The sequence below is a fragment of the Oreochromis niloticus genome, linkage group LG3 (assembly GCF_001858045.2).
Source record: "Oreochromis niloticus isolate F11D_XX linkage group LG3, O_niloticus_UMD_NMBU, whole genome shotgun sequence".
Lineage (NCBI taxonomy): Eukaryota > Metazoa > Chordata > Actinopteri > Cichliformes > Cichlidae > Oreochromis > Oreochromis niloticus.
In genome coordinates, this window is record NC_031967.2 from 46,785,004 (window position 1) to 46,803,154 (window position 18,151).

Sequence of the window (18,151 nt, forward strand, 5' to 3'; positions counted from 1 at the left end):
TATTAGAGCACTTCGCTCTCGCACTGCAGGCTTACTTGTTGTTCCTAGAGTATTTAAAAGTAGAATGGGAGGGAGAGCCTTCAGTTTTCAGGCCCCTCTTCTGTGGAACCAACTTCCAGTTTGGATTCGGGAGACAGACACTATCTCTACTTTCAAGATTAGGCTTAAAACTTTCCTTTTTGCTAAAGCATATAGTTAGGGCTGGACCAGGTGACCCTGAATCCTCCCTTAGTTATGCTGCAATAGACGTAGGCTGCTGGGGATTCCCATGATGCATTGAGTTTTTCCTTTCCAGTCACCTTTCTCACTCACTATGTGTTAATAGACCTCTCTGCATCGAATCATATCTGTTATTAATCTCTGTCTCTCTTCCACAGCATGTCTTTATCCTGTTTTCCTTCTTTCACCCCAACCGGTTGCAGCAGATGGCCCCGCCCCTCCCTGAGCCTGGTTCTGCCGGAGGTTTCTTCCTGTTAAAAGGGAGTTTTTCCTTCCCACTGTCGCCAAAGTGCTTGCTCATAGGGGGTCATATGATTGTTGGGTTTTTCTCTGTATTTATTATTGTACTATCTACTGTACAATATAAAGCGCCTTGAGGCGACTTTTGTTGTGATTACCTATATAAATAAAATTGAATTGAAATTGAATTGAATTGAACTGCTGACCTGCTGTGAAACCTGCTGCTGGATCTCTGTGCTGTGCATGTCTGCCTCTGACTGAAGCTTCATTTTCACCACTGTTTGCTTTGTCACTGCTAAAAATGAACCACATATAAAACACAAACATTAGTATTTTACATGATGACAGGATCTTACAGTGTTTGCATTCTGGACCTCACCTGTGAAACAGAAAACATAGTTACTGCTTGTACAAAAGTCATCATCCCAGTTCCCTGACATTAAATTAAATGCTCCACAATATTGGTTTGAAAAGTAGTTATCAGGCACAGAAGACCTCCAGTTAGTGAATGTGGAGGTTGTGTTATCACCAGAAGGCCCAGGGATCCATGTAGAGGCCAATCCACACATACTGAACCCCTGATCCATTCAAAGTGAGCGTGATGTTGGATTTCTCCTCTTTGCTTCTTATACTGGTCAGGTCTGTGTGGTATGTCCTGCAGTACGACTGAGCCGCTGACCAGGAGCGACTCGCCATCACTAAGATGTAACTTGTAGTACTGGCTGTAAAAGATTAAAAGAAACAAAGAATTTTTAAAAACATACTTTATGAATCTCATAAAATTTTAGGGTAACAATGGCAACAAATCTTTTTTCCTACCGTTGTAACACAGGAAAGGGTAAGAATCTCCACAAGGTCTATCATTCATCTGTGTTTGTCCCTGAAGAGCCACACAGTATTCCTTTGCATTTACACAGTCTGGTTGGCCGTTAGCCCAGATCAGAAATTCATGTGTACTGCCAACATAAAAAAGTTTTTCCTCCATGGACCAGCTGTAACGATCATCATAGAGCCCTGTCCAAGACAAGGCATTAATCCTTGGCGAAATTGAGAGAAGCAGTTGGTTGATGTCGCTGTTGTAGATGGTGACCAAGTCAGTGAAGTGTTCTCTGCAGTAACTCTGAGCTTTGGTCCAGGTCATTTTCTGGTTCACAAAGTAGTATTTTCTGGAGTGGGGAGGAAGAGTGGAAAGTCCTCCTGAGAAAAATAAAACAGGTTTTATTGTGAAAACTGGGCTGTTAGACAAATGACTGAAAAAGACTGAAAAATAAAAAACATTCAAATAGTTATACTACATGAAGGTTTACCAGAAGCTGGAAGTTGCCACGTATAAATCATTTGTTATAGTATTTACTATAATAGTACTTAGTATTGCAACATTAGAACGTAACTTAAAAGGAATGCGTACAAAAGTGTCACTTTATCTCTTAACTAACTATGAAATCTATGTGAACTATATCACATTTTTCCTTATTTTTCAACATTTGCTTGATTAACATTTACTTGAAACAAAACCATAAACAGTCATTTACAAAAACTTGTGTGTCTCAGGTACCGTGGTGAGTTAGCTTATTGGTGTATTTGCTTATTAAGTGTTAGCTACTAGTTCCGCTTAGAATTGGTTTTCTGGCATGTCAGTAAATTGACTTGGAAAATATAGAAATCTAAAGAAAATTAGTATATTTACTGTGATACTAATAATACTGGTAATGGTCAACAGTTAATGGCCGGTGTTCCTGGGCTTTCAGTGAGACTTCGCTCCCACCCACTCACTTTTCAAAAAGTAAACAACTGTAAATGAGCGACCCTCCACATGTGACAGGAAATTACCTTACTAGATGGGTTTTTATAAGACAGAATGCATTTAAATAATTAAAAAGCTAAATAATTGTCAGTTGAGTCTTGCTGTTGGTGCAGGCTTTTTTTAATGCTTGAGTAAATTCATCATTTTGTAATAAATTGTTTTTAAAATGTTTATGTAATTTTTCAAAAGAGAAAAACCCAACAAAAACTATTTGATTTTGCATGTGATAAAAGACAAGGACATTTTACTTTTACTCCATTGACTTTTCTTGGAAAGACAAAAGTCTTTTATGTTTGTGGTCAAATTGACCCCACAAATCTAAACCTTCCAAAAACGACCGCCTTATATTTGAAATAAATAAATGATATTTTTAAGTAGCAGGTACTTAATATGCAAAACAATGGAAGTTAATACAAATGACCGTTAAAATAACTAAAATGAAAGACAATGTAAATTAACTTGAATGAAGTTAAAACATTTTAATTAATTATCATCATCATCATCATCATTTTATTTATAAAGCACATTTAATAACAACAGAGAGTTGACCAAAGTGCTGTACAAAGCAATAACTCAAAAGTGACATTAACATCAACAATGGGTAAGAAAAATAAATAACTGGTAACTCTCATGCAGTATAGAAATCCAAAGAGAAAAAATATGTTTTAAGATGGGATTTAAAAGAGTGACAGTTGGGGCCTGTCTAATGTGGAGAACCACAAAGGCCTGGTCTCCTCTGTGAACTCTTGATCGAAAGGCTCTCGAGGGCATAAAAAAACTGCAAAAGGTCAGACAAATAGTCTGGTGCCTGATCATTTAGCACTTTATAAGTCAAAAGTAAAATTTTAAATTTAATTCTAAAACGCACTGGAAGCAAATGAAGGGAGGCAAGCACCGGAGTAATATGTTGGTGTGTCTTCACACGAGTCAAAAGGGGGGGTGCAGTGTTTTATACAAGTTGGAGCTGTGTCAGACTGGACTGAGAGACACCAACATAAAGCGAATTACAGTAATCCAGTTGAGACAGACAAACGCATGGATTGCTTGTTCCAAGTTTTTAAAGGATAAAAATGATCTCACCTTGGATAGGAACCTTAACTTAAAAAAGGACCACTGAACAACTGAGTGAATTTGTTTCTCAAATGTAAGTTTGTTATCTAAGAAAACCCCCAGTTGTTTTACGTGTGTTTTAACAGCAGATATTAAGTTACATAAGTCCAAATCTGGGCCACTGAAGTTACAGCTTGGTCCAAAAATAATTATGTCAGTTTTATCCTCATTGAAGGTAAGAAAATTTGAAGCCATCCAGGTTTTGACTTCGTCAAGACATTTGAATAGCGATTCTGTGGGAGTGGAGGTGTTTAAAATTTGATCATAACTTGGGATGATTCCTGCTAAGAAAGTAGAAAAATCTCAAATCAAATCTTTGTTATATTTTGGGGGTGTCTTTATTATTCCAATGAGTGTTGGGCGGGGGTTCCCCAATTCAAAAACTAGGATTTCGAAGCTTAAGTAGAAGTTGAAAGTTGTTTGTTGTTGTTAGCTTCTTCCTGAGGACAGCCGCAACTCCACCCCCCGTTTTCCCGTCCTCAGCAAAGTTAAACCTTTGAGGCAACAGGTTTTCTGAGTCTATACAGTCATTAAATGTTTTTGCAGTAGCACCAAAGTGTTACACTTTTATTTAACATGTTTCTATGATACATTGACCAACAAGCATTTTATAATGCTTATGTTTCAAAGACTGTTATTCACAAATAACAACTACATGTAGTTCTGGAAGTGCTGTCACTCCCAAAACTAAGTATAATGGTATTTTTGGTCATGTGACCATACCTATGTTTTTTTTTTAAAAACAGGTATTCTGTAAATGAAGTGCCTTGATGCTTAAAGAAACATAAGCAAGGTTACACAAAGATGATTCTGATTTACCAACATGCAAATCATTAGGAAAATCAAGCTGTTCAATGGGGAAAAAAGCAAATGAGCTCAGACGTCATTCTCGGAACAGACATGGTTGTTAGGAGAAACAAGTGGGGAGGGATGGAGTCTGTCGCCATGATTCAGGGCATTGTACAGTTTGTTAATGAACCTCAGGGATGGGAATGTTTAAGCCTCGAAATCCCAACCTGTTGCTGGCTTTAGACAGAAATCGTGCAACTGTTTTTAAACATCTGTAAAACCTGAAAAAGTTCCAGTTGTTCCTGAAAGCAGCAACTTTGCACTTTTCAGTGAGATTAGTGTCATTTCTCCATACAGAAAGACACTGGCCTGATTGTAGAATTGAACAGTGCAAACCACCAACCCACCTGAATTTTTTTTAACCCACCCCTATTTATTAGTTCTGGAATATGCAGAATTAGGACCATCTTTATTCCATGGGCTAAAACAAGACCACACATTATAGTAGTGGTACCATGTAGTCATCTTTACCTTAGATCAAAGATGACTACATGGTACCACTACATGGTAGTGGGTAGCTGTTCATTTGCTTAACTTTTTGTGAAGACCTAATAAAGAAAATGTGACAGCTCGTTGGAGAAGGCTTTGCAAAATTCAGAACTCACACCGTCACTACCTGTTGATTTATTACTTGTTAACAGATCAATAATCTCCCCCAGTGAGACGTTTTCAATGTAAAGAACTTGTACAAATTAAAAGTCTTGTCACTGATGAGCATTTTTCAAGTGTATCACTTCTGGGGTTGATGAGTTTGGGCAGTGTTTTAACAGCATCAGTGGTCATATGGGTGCTGTCAGAAAGTACAGTAGATATGGTCGGCTTGTGATTACTGGAGATAGCGAGGCAGTGGGTGACTTCATGACAGACAAGTGCTTTCTGCCAGAAAGCAGCAGGTGTAAGCACCCTCCTGATAACCCTCAATGTCTACATGTATTTAAAATTGAGAGGCGGGCAGCGATGCCAGAGGTGAGGTTGAATACACAAACTGTCCTCTGCACGCCATTCAGCGTGCCCACCCGCAAGGCCCCTTATGTATGTGTTATGAAAGCAGTGTTGGGAAGGTTACTTTTAAAATGTATTCCACTACAGATCACAGAATACATGCCCCAAAATGTATTTTGTAGCGTATTCAGTTACGTTACTCAATGAGAGTAACGTATTCTGAATACTTTGGATTTCTCAATCTTCCAGGAAAGTAAATCTCCAAAAGTTGATTCTGTTCATCTGGACGTAGCGTTTTGTGGGAGAAACGTTACGCTATGTCCAGATGAACAGAATCAACTTTTGGAGAAATACTTTGGATTACTTAATGATGCTTTTTACAAATACATGAATGTACTATTGCTGTGTGATTTATTACTATTACTGAAGGTTACTCACTATACCAATACCAACTAGATTTAAATCTTAATATAAAATGAGTAACAGTAGGGTGGACATTAGGTAAGGCTGCACTTTTTGCAGCGATCTCGTATAGAAAACTATTCTGCGTGTATATAAAACAGGTCCGCGGCTCCGTCGTGTCGGGCTCGTAGCCGAAAAATAGCTTTACTTTGTTGTCTGGGTCAACTTTGCTAGTGAGAGACAGAGAGAGGCGTTGAAAGGCTGCTCCAACGCAACTTATTGTTTAGGAAGAAAAGACGAACACAGTGTACAGTCGACTCTTAATCGCTTACTTACAACTGGGCTCGTCAGGCGCTCTTTTAGGCTGCAGTGGTTATTATTATATTTACATGCTTCCAGCTCCTGTTTCTGCTTGGTGACAACAATTATTTTTCGACTCTCCTTTCTCTCCCTCCCTCGCTCACAGACACATAATGGGTATGGCAGTCCATTCTCCCTGCAGCACGGACTACACTGCCCATGAGGCTACATTCTTTAGGGCTATACCTTTAACACTCTGCCTATTGCCTTCATATTAAATAATTTTTTGAATAATAATTTTAAAAAATATTTCTTCACATCATTTTTCGGGCCAAAAGTAGAGGTGACATGGGCCGCGAGATTGAGACACAGGATTTAGCGCCTCTTAATGCGTGTTTTGTTTGGGTTTCCACTGGTGTGGAATTACCAAAAATAGAGCATAGCATAAAATATGAAACTGGAAAAGACTGCCATGTAATCCATTTATTTTAACAAAGTAACTGTATTCTGAATATCACCTATTTAAACGGTAACTGCAACGGAATACAATTACTCTACATGTACTCTGACCTGACCCACTGGTGTCAAGACAACCATCTCACCCTCAACGTCGCAAAGACAAAGGAGTTGATAGTGGACTTCCAGAGGTGCAGAGGAGTACACACCCCCATCACCATCAACGGCGCCGCTGTGGAGAGAGTGAGCAGCTTCCGCTTCCTTGGTGTACATCTGGCTGAGGATCTTACGTGGTCAGTACACATAGACAAAACAGTGAAGAAGGCGCAGCAGCGCCTCTTCTTTCTCAGGAGACTGAAAAGATTCGGCATGAGCCCCCGCATCCTCAGGACCTTCTATCGTTGTGCCATTGAGAGCATCCTCACTGGATGCATCACCACCTGGTATGGCAACAGCACCGCCTACAACCGCAAAGCTCTCCAGAGAGTAGTGCGGTGTGCTGAACGGATAATTGGAGGTGAGCTTCCCTCCCTCCAAGACATCTACAGGAAGCGGTGCCTGAGGAAAGCGGGGAGGATCATCAAGGACTCCAGTCACCCCAGCCACAAACTGTTCAGACTACTTCCATCAGGAAGGAGGTTCTGCAGCATCCGGTCCCGTACCAGCAGACTGAGAGACAGCTTTTTCCACCAGGCCATCAGACTGCTGAACACTTCATAGACACCTCACCCTCACTACTGGAACTTCAACATTATGCACTCCATACTGTGCATTAATGCCACTGTTTTGCACATGTCCAACTACCAACCTCTGTATATTTTATATATCTTATTTTATTGTTTACTTTATTTCATTTGTAAAACATGTATATACACACTATACACACACACACACACGTAGAAAAACATATTTAGTACACACGTTCAGTAATGTATATACCTTTATATATTGTACACATATTTATTACTTTTTAGATTAGCCATTTTTATATTTTGCTTGTTTTACGTTATTGTATTTTTGCACAACTCTGTTGCTTGAGAAGCTCGCACACAAGAATTTCACTCACATGTACTGTACCAGTGTACCTGCACATGTGACGTGACAATAAAAGTGATTTGATTTGATTTTGATACTCCAGTACTCCCCAACACTTAATGAGAGTGTTTGTAATGTAAGTGTCTAAGTTGTGGAATAAAATTGGGGTACAGAACGGGACAGAAACAGAGGCCCTGCATGTGTGTGGGGGGTGATGGAGTGGGAAGAGAGTGGCAGTTGGGGATGGGGAGGGAAGGAATAAGGGTGGAGACAAAGTGCACCCTTCCTGGGGCCAGCTACCCCACTGACCCCAGTAGGCACTCCCGTTTCCTGAAATCCACCAAGGGCAGGGGGCCTGGGCCCTTTATGGTCCAGGGCCCACAGTAACAGCACTGCCAAACCCCACAGAGTCCTCACCTTCTTTGGCTTTTCTTCCTGGAGGGAAGGCAAGGTGGACGTTACAGGAGTCTGTCTGCTCGGACTACAAGACTTAAAAACAGTTTCTACCATCAAGCCATACGACACCTCAACCACAACACTTAAACACACACAACACAGGACTCAGAAGCTACCCTGCAGCTTCACAAGTACTCTGATTAATCTGCACTGGTCACTTCACTTTATTGTTATTGTAATTTATATTTAAAAAGTGCAATACTGTAAATTTCTGCTGCTCATTCCTGTGCAATATCCCATCTGCCCTCCCGTCATATTTCTTTTCAAGATTTTCTTATTTAATCACTAGTGTACATATATTTATATTTATAGATACATATATATTTAGTCGTCTTTTCTCTTTTACCATGTCTCTCTAATATTTTGTTCTTTACTATTTTTCTATTTGTTATTTTATTTTATTATATTATATTTTATTATATTTTTTCCTACTGTATCATGCTGCTGAGAGACCGCTGCTCGTCAAACACATTTCATTGCGATGTTGACCCTGTGCTAACTTGCATATGACAAATAAAACTGAAAACTGAAAACTGAAAACTGGACCAAAGCAGAGGACCATTGATTCGGTCTCTAGCACAGGTGGGATAAGACATTCCTCACACCCTGGGGCCAGTGGGGACTGCTCTTCAACACTGACTCAGATTTTTTATAAGGAATGGAAAAACTGAGTCTAGCCCCTCTGTTGTACAGGCTTTGCTGACTGTTAAGGGATTTCTTAGGATTTTAGGATTTTTATTATGTTATGCTTGAAAGTACATTTCATTATCTAAATGTGTTTGCTCTTTCTTATTCAGCTTAACCTCTGCAACTCTGTGCAGACTCCTAAATGGGGAAGTTACACAGGAAGCCTGCAGTCCTATTTTCTCTCTTCCTGTATGTGCTCTCTGAATAAAGACTCTTCCTTTTTAATGCAGCGGTGCGAGTCTCCCTCGACCGTGTACACATAAACCTGTCTGAGCCTTTTTATTCCGACCTGGGTTGCAATACAGGAAAACTCCTGACATTTCTTGGTCCTTCGAGCCGGATGGGATACAGCATTTTTGTGAGATCCCACAGGAAAGCCTCACCGAGTCCTGACGCCATGAGAAGCCCACGCTGAAGTCTGTCGACAGCTCCTCTCTAGGTAGAGGATATAAAGTCCAGAGACGTAACGTTCGGGTTCTGGCCGGCGTTCTTATAAGTGGTCCACGGCGGTGGGGGTCGATGAGGTAAACCTGAGAGACCGGCAGCAACCAGGTGAATATTAACACTCAGACACCTCGCGTAAAACGTCTAGGCTCGCCCAGAGGGGTTGGTAGCATTCCTAAAAGTAAACGCTCGCCTGAAAAAGGGGCTGGAAGCTATTTTAGGGGGATTTCTAAATGTAAACGCTCGCCTGAAAAAGTGGCTGGAAGCTATTTTAGTAGGGTTTCTAGAAGTAAACGCTCGCCTGGAAGGGGCTGGAAGCTATTTTAGATAAACCTGGTCCGTAAGACGTAGTACGCGTTGAAAAGGTGTTGTCGTTGTTTTATTTTTGTTGGTGGAATAAGTTGATTTTACAGCACAATAAGGAGGCTGAACTATTCCACTATTTTGTTTGCTGTTGGCCACCCAAGTACTGGTGAAAAGAGAGAAACAGGTCGTGTTTTATCACGTAAAGGTGACACCGCTTTCAAGAATAGCTTGAAAGTAGAAGGCCGTGTCAACTACCACTCTCTATTCTCGTGCCAGAGAAGGTGCCGCAGTTGTGTAGTTGTAAAGTATTAAAATTAAAATGGGTAATGAAGCTTCAAAACTCACTGCTGACGAGCAGTGGTCAGAAAAGAAATGTCCAGGTGCCGGACAAATTAGTGCATATAGATGGAGAAATCCAAAGAAAACCTAAATGTCCCACGTGGGAGGGAAAATGCATTAACTAAATTATAAGAAACCCTCCAAGCAGAAATAAATACTGAAAAGGAAGCTAAAAAGAAATCAAAGCATACACAAGAGTTGTAATATTTTAAAGCATGGAAAGAGGAATGAAGTGGAATAAACAAAAGGTTAAATTAAGGTTAACTTAAATTAAAGCAGAGCTTATCTAGTGATAAGCATGATAATAGGAGATAATAGGAAGGTTAACAACCTGTAAACTGGTATTAACAATGAAACATAGTTGGCATGACGACCGTGCCTAGAATGAATAGAATGCATGAAACCAGATAACCAATAATATACTATTGCTGTTATAAAAAGGAAAAACAATACAATGATAACATTAACAATGACATACTATTAATAAGAAGGGGCACCTCAGTCAGTTATGATGTGAGGTGGAAGATTGTTAAAAGTAGTCTGAGTCAAGCTTAAGGTTTGCTCAAACTCAGTACAATGATATATGAGATGAAGAAAATAAGGAAATAACTACACTAATCAGGTGCATAGAGACACTTGACCTGCTTGTAAACCTGTCATCTTAGATGAGACTTCGTTAGGATGAAGAGCAAACCTATACTAACAACTAATGAGAAGCTGAATTAAATATGTGGACACTACCAAGCTAATGAGGAGCGGTGACGCGCATGGAGATGCTGGTTTTGCTCACTACAATTGTATAAATAGAGTTTGAATTCATTACTGTGGATGTACAGTGAGTGACCTCTATATATCTTGAAAAGCATGTCTGAAATACTCGTATGGAGGCATATTTTGAGTGAGTTTAACTGTGTAAATGCTGTGAGTAGTAGGTTTTGAGTGATTGGGTGTGATTTGTACAAAAATAATAAAACATAAGTAATAATAACACTACAAAGGTTCATAGTAGAGTGTGTGAACAAGTGAAATTCTTGAGAGAAAAGGCAGTGTGTGTGATGATACCTGATGTCTGAAAGGGCTCTGTTCAGGAGTGTGAGCGTGACATAAAGGTGTTGTTTTTAGATCAAGATTTAGCAGAATTAAAGAGGGTTTATAGACTATGAATACAAAGAGAAACAAAAGAGTTCGATAAGTCTGCAGAAACAGGAAATAGGTATATAAATATATATATGTGTGCCTGTGGTGTGTCAAGACAGCTCGCAGAGAGAAACAGAACTCTATGAATAGACTCTATGAATAGAATGAATAGACAACACATACTCAAACACTTGCAATGAAGAAAGCAGCTTACACTCAATTAATATGAACGCAAAGCCTTGATGCCATAGGCAATTTGTTTTTGTTTTTGTTTGTTTGTTTTGTAAGTTTGGAAAACAAATTTGTGATCATACTTGTGGATCACAGTGACATATCATGATTAGGCATATGATTTAACAATGATGAGTTTTAGAGAAAAAAACAGATGCAAAGTTTTTCCTAACTTAAAAGTTTGAAATATGTAAGATGTATGAATTCTTTGAGAAATAGGAATTGCCTAAAATGCCTTAAGTCAAAATGTAGTGTTGCATCTACACAGCAGATAGAGTTGTAGAAGCGAAACCGTTGACATCCTCACACACGCAGGCCAAGATATAAATATATACACTGACAGACAGAATGTTTTTCAGCTGTGCAACACTTTGAGATCTTCTAAAGACACTGTCAAAACTGCCAAAACAGTTCAAAGGTATTAGACATATTAATGTCTGACTCCCCAATGCAAATACCACTTGATGTGCTTATAAACGAACAGAAAGCCGCACCAACTAGAGAACAAAAGAGGTGGTTAAAAGGTGGAGCACAGCCAGAAAATGATTTGATGACCTGTAATAGCAAACCAATACTACCAAAGTCCCTACGCATATCAGCAGCATTATTGTCAACAGGAGGGGGGGGGGTAGGAGTGGTAGATAAAATTTAAGATTTGCCAAAAACATAATGCACATAATGCACATAATGCACACCACCTCCTCCTTTTCATACAATCCACATGGGATTTATTGAGCTAAATGAATGCCAAGGCTCAGAATAAGCTCTAGAGATCATAGACGTGATCTCAAAATGGCCAGAAATCTATCCAGTGAAAAAAGCAGATGCCAGTAGCAAAATGTTTGTGCAACCATTTTATTTTAATATATGGCATCCCCACTCTGATAAGATCAGACAATGGGACACATATTGTTAATGAAGTAATCAGTAAGGTCTCAGAAGCACTAGGAAATAAAACAGAGACTGAGAAAATGCATGGAAGAAACAGGGGGACCATGGCCTGAGTGTATAGGCCTGGTGAAAATGTGGATGAGACTGACACAAAGTTCTCAGAAACTCACACCTTTTGAAATCATTCACGGTAGACTATTTCCACTAGCAATCACAAGTGAACCTATAGATAAACCTATAGATAAGTCAATAAGAGAAACTACACTAGCCGAATGGATGACTAAATTACTTGAAAATAAAGAGATCGTTCTAAACAACTCTCCAGTATCTTGCAGGTTGAAACCAGGTGATTGGATCCTGATCAAAGTACTCCAAAGGAAAAATTGGAGTTCACCAAGGTGGGAAGGTCCACCTACTGCCTGCAAAATAGCAGAAAGACCGTCCTGGATCCATCAAAGCCTCTGCAAAAAAGTGAGTGACAACCTAAACGTTTAGACGCCGACACCCCTAACTCCTGTATGGTGATCTATTGGTGGAGGGAGGGCTGATCGGGTACACCCCGCCTTCTTCTTCTTGCCAGTAGTCTACTCATCAGAGGTCACAGGTGTGTCTGGTCATCATGAAGACACTCGTCCTCCTAGTCCTCCTAACGCATGGTATCGATATATACATGACAGCACACCCAGAAAGGACTGCTATGTTTGGTCCTATATGCCCCCAGCGACACAGTACGCCACCTTGTATGCGAAGGGAATGGACATAATTCAAGCAAAGTGTGCCGCAAGCTACGCCAGCCGTGGGCATCAATTCCAGGGAACCGAGGTCAACCATGAGGAACCACTCTAGACAGGACTACGAAATGGCACATGTGGCGAATGGTTCTGGGTTGACCTGAGAGTGAAGCACAGAAGTAAGGCTAAATCATTCCCAGTCTTTCTTGGACACAATGGGAATTTGAGCCACAGCCTATGCTACCGCCAAGAGAACGGATCCACGCTAATGGGAAACACCACCACCAACTGCAAAGCAGTACAGACACACACTCCTGGAGGGCCCGTGAAGAGCAGCTACATCTCAAATGGCACCTTCTGGGTGCAAGGGATGGCCTGGGATATCCTTCCTGGGAATTGGACAGGTCAGTGCGCTCCCATTTTCATATCTGACCACACCTTCAAGATAACCATGGACGCCACGTCAACTTCAACGTCAACAACAAGGAAAAGATGAAGCACCCCAGACCTCAAGCAGCATGATTCCATATGGGGTTCCGATGTCCCAGAGGAATTTAAACTTTGGACTGAGAGACAAAAGGTTCTGAATGCTTCATGTAAATTCAACGACGAACGGGATCAGGAGATTGATGCTCTGTGCATTGCAGTAATGCAACACAGGGTGGCATTGGACATAATTCTCGCCGAGAAAGGAGAATTCTCTTTAGCAACACATGTTGCACATACATTCCAGATAATGTGCACTCACCGAACATGACTGATGCTCTGAAAATACTCAGACAACTTCGGGATGCACAATAACGAGACTATGCCGCAAACACAGAAGACTGGCTTACGTGGCTTTCAAGTGGCTCTTCGAAGTCCCTGCTGATTAAAGGACTTGTTTTTGTTGGTGTTATAATACTGTTATTATGTCTTTTCACTTCAGATGTGTCATACCTTGTTTGAAGAACTTGGTATCAAAAATGGTAACTGCTTCAATTCATGCTTACATCACCCTATCACAGAATGATGATAATGAGACAGACACTTGGTTATAACATACTCACAGAACCCACTATTTTATGATGTCTTGGCTAAAGATGTCTGCAAGTGGCCATAGACTGATGCACTGTTAGTGGTTGCTATGTACATATATAGAAGGAAAGATCAAACAACAGGAGGGAATGTTAAGGGATTTCTTAGGATTTTAGGATTTTTATTATGTTATGCTTGAAAGTACATTTCATTATCTAAATGTGTTTGCTCTTTCTTATTCAGCTTAACCTCTGCAACTCTGTGCAGACTCCTAAATGGGGAAGTTACACAGGAAGCCTGCAGTCCTATTTTCTCTCTTCCTGTATGTGCTCTCTGAATAAAGACTCTTCCTTTTTAATGCAGCGGTGCGAGTCTCCCTCGACCGTGTACACATAAACCTGTCTGAGCCTTTTTATTCCGACCTGGGTTGCAATACAGGAAAACTCCTGACACTGACGCTGCTTAACCTGGAATATATTCTCCCATCACAACCTCTCCAATGTATGGAATTTTGCTCTCAGGTCCAACATGTATTGGATTGCACTCTTTGCAGAGCTTGGACCTTACTCCCAGCTTTCTTTAATTAGGTTAAACACCCCACACAGTTTCCTGCTGAACAGCAGTTTAAAGGGAGAAAATCCTGAGGAGGCACGTGGCACCTCCCACACTGAAAATAACAGACGGTCTAACCAGCGATCCGAATGACGTTCATACTCATATATGAACTTCCAAATCATGGACTTTAAAGTCTTATTCAGCTGCTCCACCAGCCCATCAGACCATGGTCCGAATAGATTTAATGCCCAATAATTTGTACAACAAGTTAGAGTTATCTTTGGGCTGCTGGTGTAAAAGCTCCTTCATGGACAAGGATTCCAGTCAGTGACCAGGGTACAGAGATTCATTCCATATATACTTTAATGAATCTTAATTGAGTGAACAACAGGCATGTGTATGGCAATTTGCATGCCCGGTTAGGGTATGGAGGGGTATGTGTGGTTCTAAATAACAGGAGAAAACAGGGAAAGTAATTATTATTACCTGACAAAATTCCACAATTATTAATCTTCAACATCATACACCAATAATCAATTATACTGTAAATAATCAACTAAATCCTCTGGTTGAATGAAATATCACAGTGCCAATTAAAGCAGGAAGAAATATCCTGTATATTTCTATATCTCTATATCCCAAGCAACTGAAAGGCTTAATATTTAAATATCAGCCAAAATGAGCAAGTAGTGATCATCAGAGCTTTCTAGTGGCCAAATAACCAAACTGCAGTACAGAATTCTGCCATGTGACAAAGGCTACAGTGAAAAGTCACAAGCTTTCACACAGGACTACTAACAATGTCAGTAAACTCACAAAACACTGTACTGTATGTCTATAGTGCAATAATCCTGATGCAAATCCCATAAAGGATGCAAACAGCTCCCAAAGTATAACTATAAGTCTCCTCCTAGTTAACCTCAGTTGAGATGTGTACTTTAGCAAAATTCATCCGTCACTTTCCAAAAAATTCCCAAAAATTAACAATAAACTTATAGCCATCCTATTTCTTATATGTGGGAATTGGCTCTTAGAGTTAGAGAGGTAAGGTGGCAATTGCTACTTTCATGGAAAATGTGATTAATAATCCTTGCACTCGTTTTATCGCTGGACTGTCCTAAAAGCAATTGACATCATCACCCGGCAAACACTGAGAACAAAGTGGAAAACCTATTGGTGTATAAGGAAATTACCACTACAAACCTAACAATGAAAAGTGAAATGTGAGGAGACTTTCTGAACTCATCTGCTCCACTGACACTGACACCTGCATTGGCAACACCTTCAATTTACCCATAATTCCAATGAATGGAAACATCCTGTGACTGAAAGTGTGTGTGAAGGTGTGTATGTGTGTGTTAGTATCAGGATCAGAGAACGACAGCTTTCCTCTGTTCCAGTCCAGATTCACTCTGATCCTCTGAAGCTTCTTCTTTACTGAGAGCAGTGAGAGGAGCTGATGGTGAGAGTGCGTAGTGTTTACCTTCATAGAACCTTATTCCCCATAATCCAGGAAGTCTGTTTCTTTTCCTCTGTATATACTCTGTTAAGATACCCAGGAACCAGATTGTACTCTCTCCAACCTCGACATCCCAGCTGTGAGTCGCTGAGTTAAAGCCCTCAGAGCCCAGGACAGAGCAGAAATGATCAATCCTCTCTGGATTATCAGGAAGCTGCTGCCTCTCTCCTCCTCCTCTCACACTGGTCAGATCTTCAGACAGGATGAGGTTTGGATGAGCAGTGTTTGGGTCCAGAATGAGAGGAGTGTAGGAGACCATGTCCTTCATGTTCTTCCAGATGTTGAAGGTCAGGTTGCCCAGGTGTTTGGCCTGGTCTATCAGAGCTCCTGAGGGCAGCTGTGGATCATCCAGCAGGGGGCAGCGCTGGACTCGTTCCACTGCAGCCTTGTAGTTGTGCAGGAATGAGACGTCTTCAGCTCTCAGCTCCTCCTCTGTGGCTCTGACTGTGTCTGAAAGAGCTGCTATCTCTCTGCTCAGAGCCTCCATCTTCTCCTTCATCATCCCACTCTTCTGCTCCTCTTCCTCCCTCAGTGCAGCCAGCCTGGCCTCCTCTTCCTCTGCTAGAAACTGCTGAAGCTTCTTAAACTGCTCCTTAATCTGCCTCTCTGTGTGTCGGGCCTGGACCTTAATGTGTTCTGCTGTTTGACCAAACTTCACTTGAACTTCTTCACAAACCTTTAACTTCTTCTTTAAGGGCTCCAGAGTTTCCTGAAGTTCCTTCTTGTGTTGTTGTGCAGCTTCATCGATGGGTCTGAATCTGTGATTGGTGTGTTTTTCTGAGTCTCTGCAGACGACACACACTGGCTGCTGATGGTCCAGACAGAAGAGTTTGAGTTTCTCAGAGTGCAGACTGCAGAGAGTCTCTGAAGCTCTCTGATCTCTCTCCTGTAAGAACGACTCACACAGGTTCTTTAAAGCTCGGTTTAAAGGTGGATGCTTCTTTGAAGATATTTCCTTACAAACTGGACACTCGTGTGTTGGTCTCTCTCTCCACCATCCCTTCAGACAGTCTTTACAGAAGCTGTGGCTACATGACAGAAGAACAGGATCTCTGAAGACCTCCTGACAGACCGGACAGCAGAGATCCTCCTCTGATCTGGAAGCCATTGAGTCTGTGAGTGAAGCTGAAAACAGCAGACAGGAAGTACAGTCAGTCCTGGCTCCCCTCCCTCCTCTACGACCTTCACTGAAACTTGCTTTGAGTCGTGTTTTTGCTGAAACTCACATTCAGTGTGTGGTGCGTCAGCAGCTTGAAGCAGCAGTGTTGGAGTTTTCCACTTTTCTCTCCTGTAGCTGGACTCACTCAGAGGAAGCTGCTAGTTTGGTCTGAACTCAGTCTGATCGTCTGTGCGTCTCTCTTTACTGAAGAAGAAGAACATCTTGTTTCCTGGCTTGTTGCATTTGAGTGATGTGGGGGAGGGGCTTTATTCACCTTCCTTTTATAAATGTGTGTGTGTGAGAGCAGAGACGTTCACCACATAAAAGAAAATGAAACCTTTGGTGAATGTTGTAAAAAAAAGTAGACTCAGTGGTGTAGCTGTTTGGCAGTTTTTATTTCAGATTTTGTTCTTGTTATTTGTCAGGTTTCCCAGCAGTGGGAGTGTAATGCAGTCACACAAACACAGGTAGTGTTGAGGTGGATTCAGTTTCAGTTTCAGACTATAAAAGTGAAATCGGTTGTAAATGTGTGTTTCTGGCTCCTCAAATGGATTGTTGAGGTCAGAGGTCAGAGGAGAATGCACAGACTTCCTCAAGCTGATGACGACAGCAGTGACTCACATAACCACTCCTTATAATCAAGGTCTGCAAAAGATCATCTCTGAATACACAACACATTGAACCTTGAATTAGCTTGGCCACCTGGTGTGGCAGAAGACCACACCAGGTGCTGCTTCTGTCAGCTAAGAGCAGGAAACGGAGGCTATGATACACATACACTTAACAAAAGTGGAAAAAAACTGTTTCCTGGTCTGATGAGTCTGCTAAAGTCTTCCTAAATAATCATGTTTTGAATCTGTTATAAATAGCATGAAAGCATGGATCCATCCTGCATCATAACATGGGTTCTGGCCTCTGGTGCTGTAATGATGTGGGGATATTTTCTTGGCAGACTTTGGGCTCCTTACTACCGAATAAGTGCCATTAAAATTCCACAGCCTACCTGGGTGTTGCTGCTGACCGTGTCTTTCCCTTTGTGACCACAGTGTACCATCTTCTCATGTCAGCTTCCAGCAGCATAACGATCCATGTCACGACCCTCAGATCATCTCTAACTGGTTTCTTCAGCATTAAAATTAGTTCTCTGCACTGAAATGACCTCCACAGTCACAGATAAAACAACAATAATGGGTTTGCTCCTATAACAACACTCACCCAGAGCTCCACTTTCCTCACACTCCATGTCTCACTCCTCTGACTCAGACTCCATCCAGATTTCATCTTGGCCCTCTCCCTCAGCTCTTTGCTGACCTTGAAAAACG

General features: G+C 41.0%; 1 protein-coding gene across 1 annotated transcript in view; it reads right to left on the reverse strand.

Moving 5' to 3' along the window:
- LOC109199350 (nuclear factor 7, brain-like) overlaps positions 1–16,802 on the reverse strand; it is a 55,323-nt gene extending 38,521 nt beyond the window's left edge. Inside the window, exon 1 of the mRNA XM_019354650.2 lies at positions 15,646–16,802. Coding sequence (XP_019210195.1) covers positions 15,646–16,778 — 1,133 coding nt within the window. The 5' untranslated portion in view covers positions 16,779–16,802. The remainder of the gene's footprint in view (positions 1–15,645) is intronic.
- Positions 16,803–18,151: the final 1,349 nt, after the last annotated feature.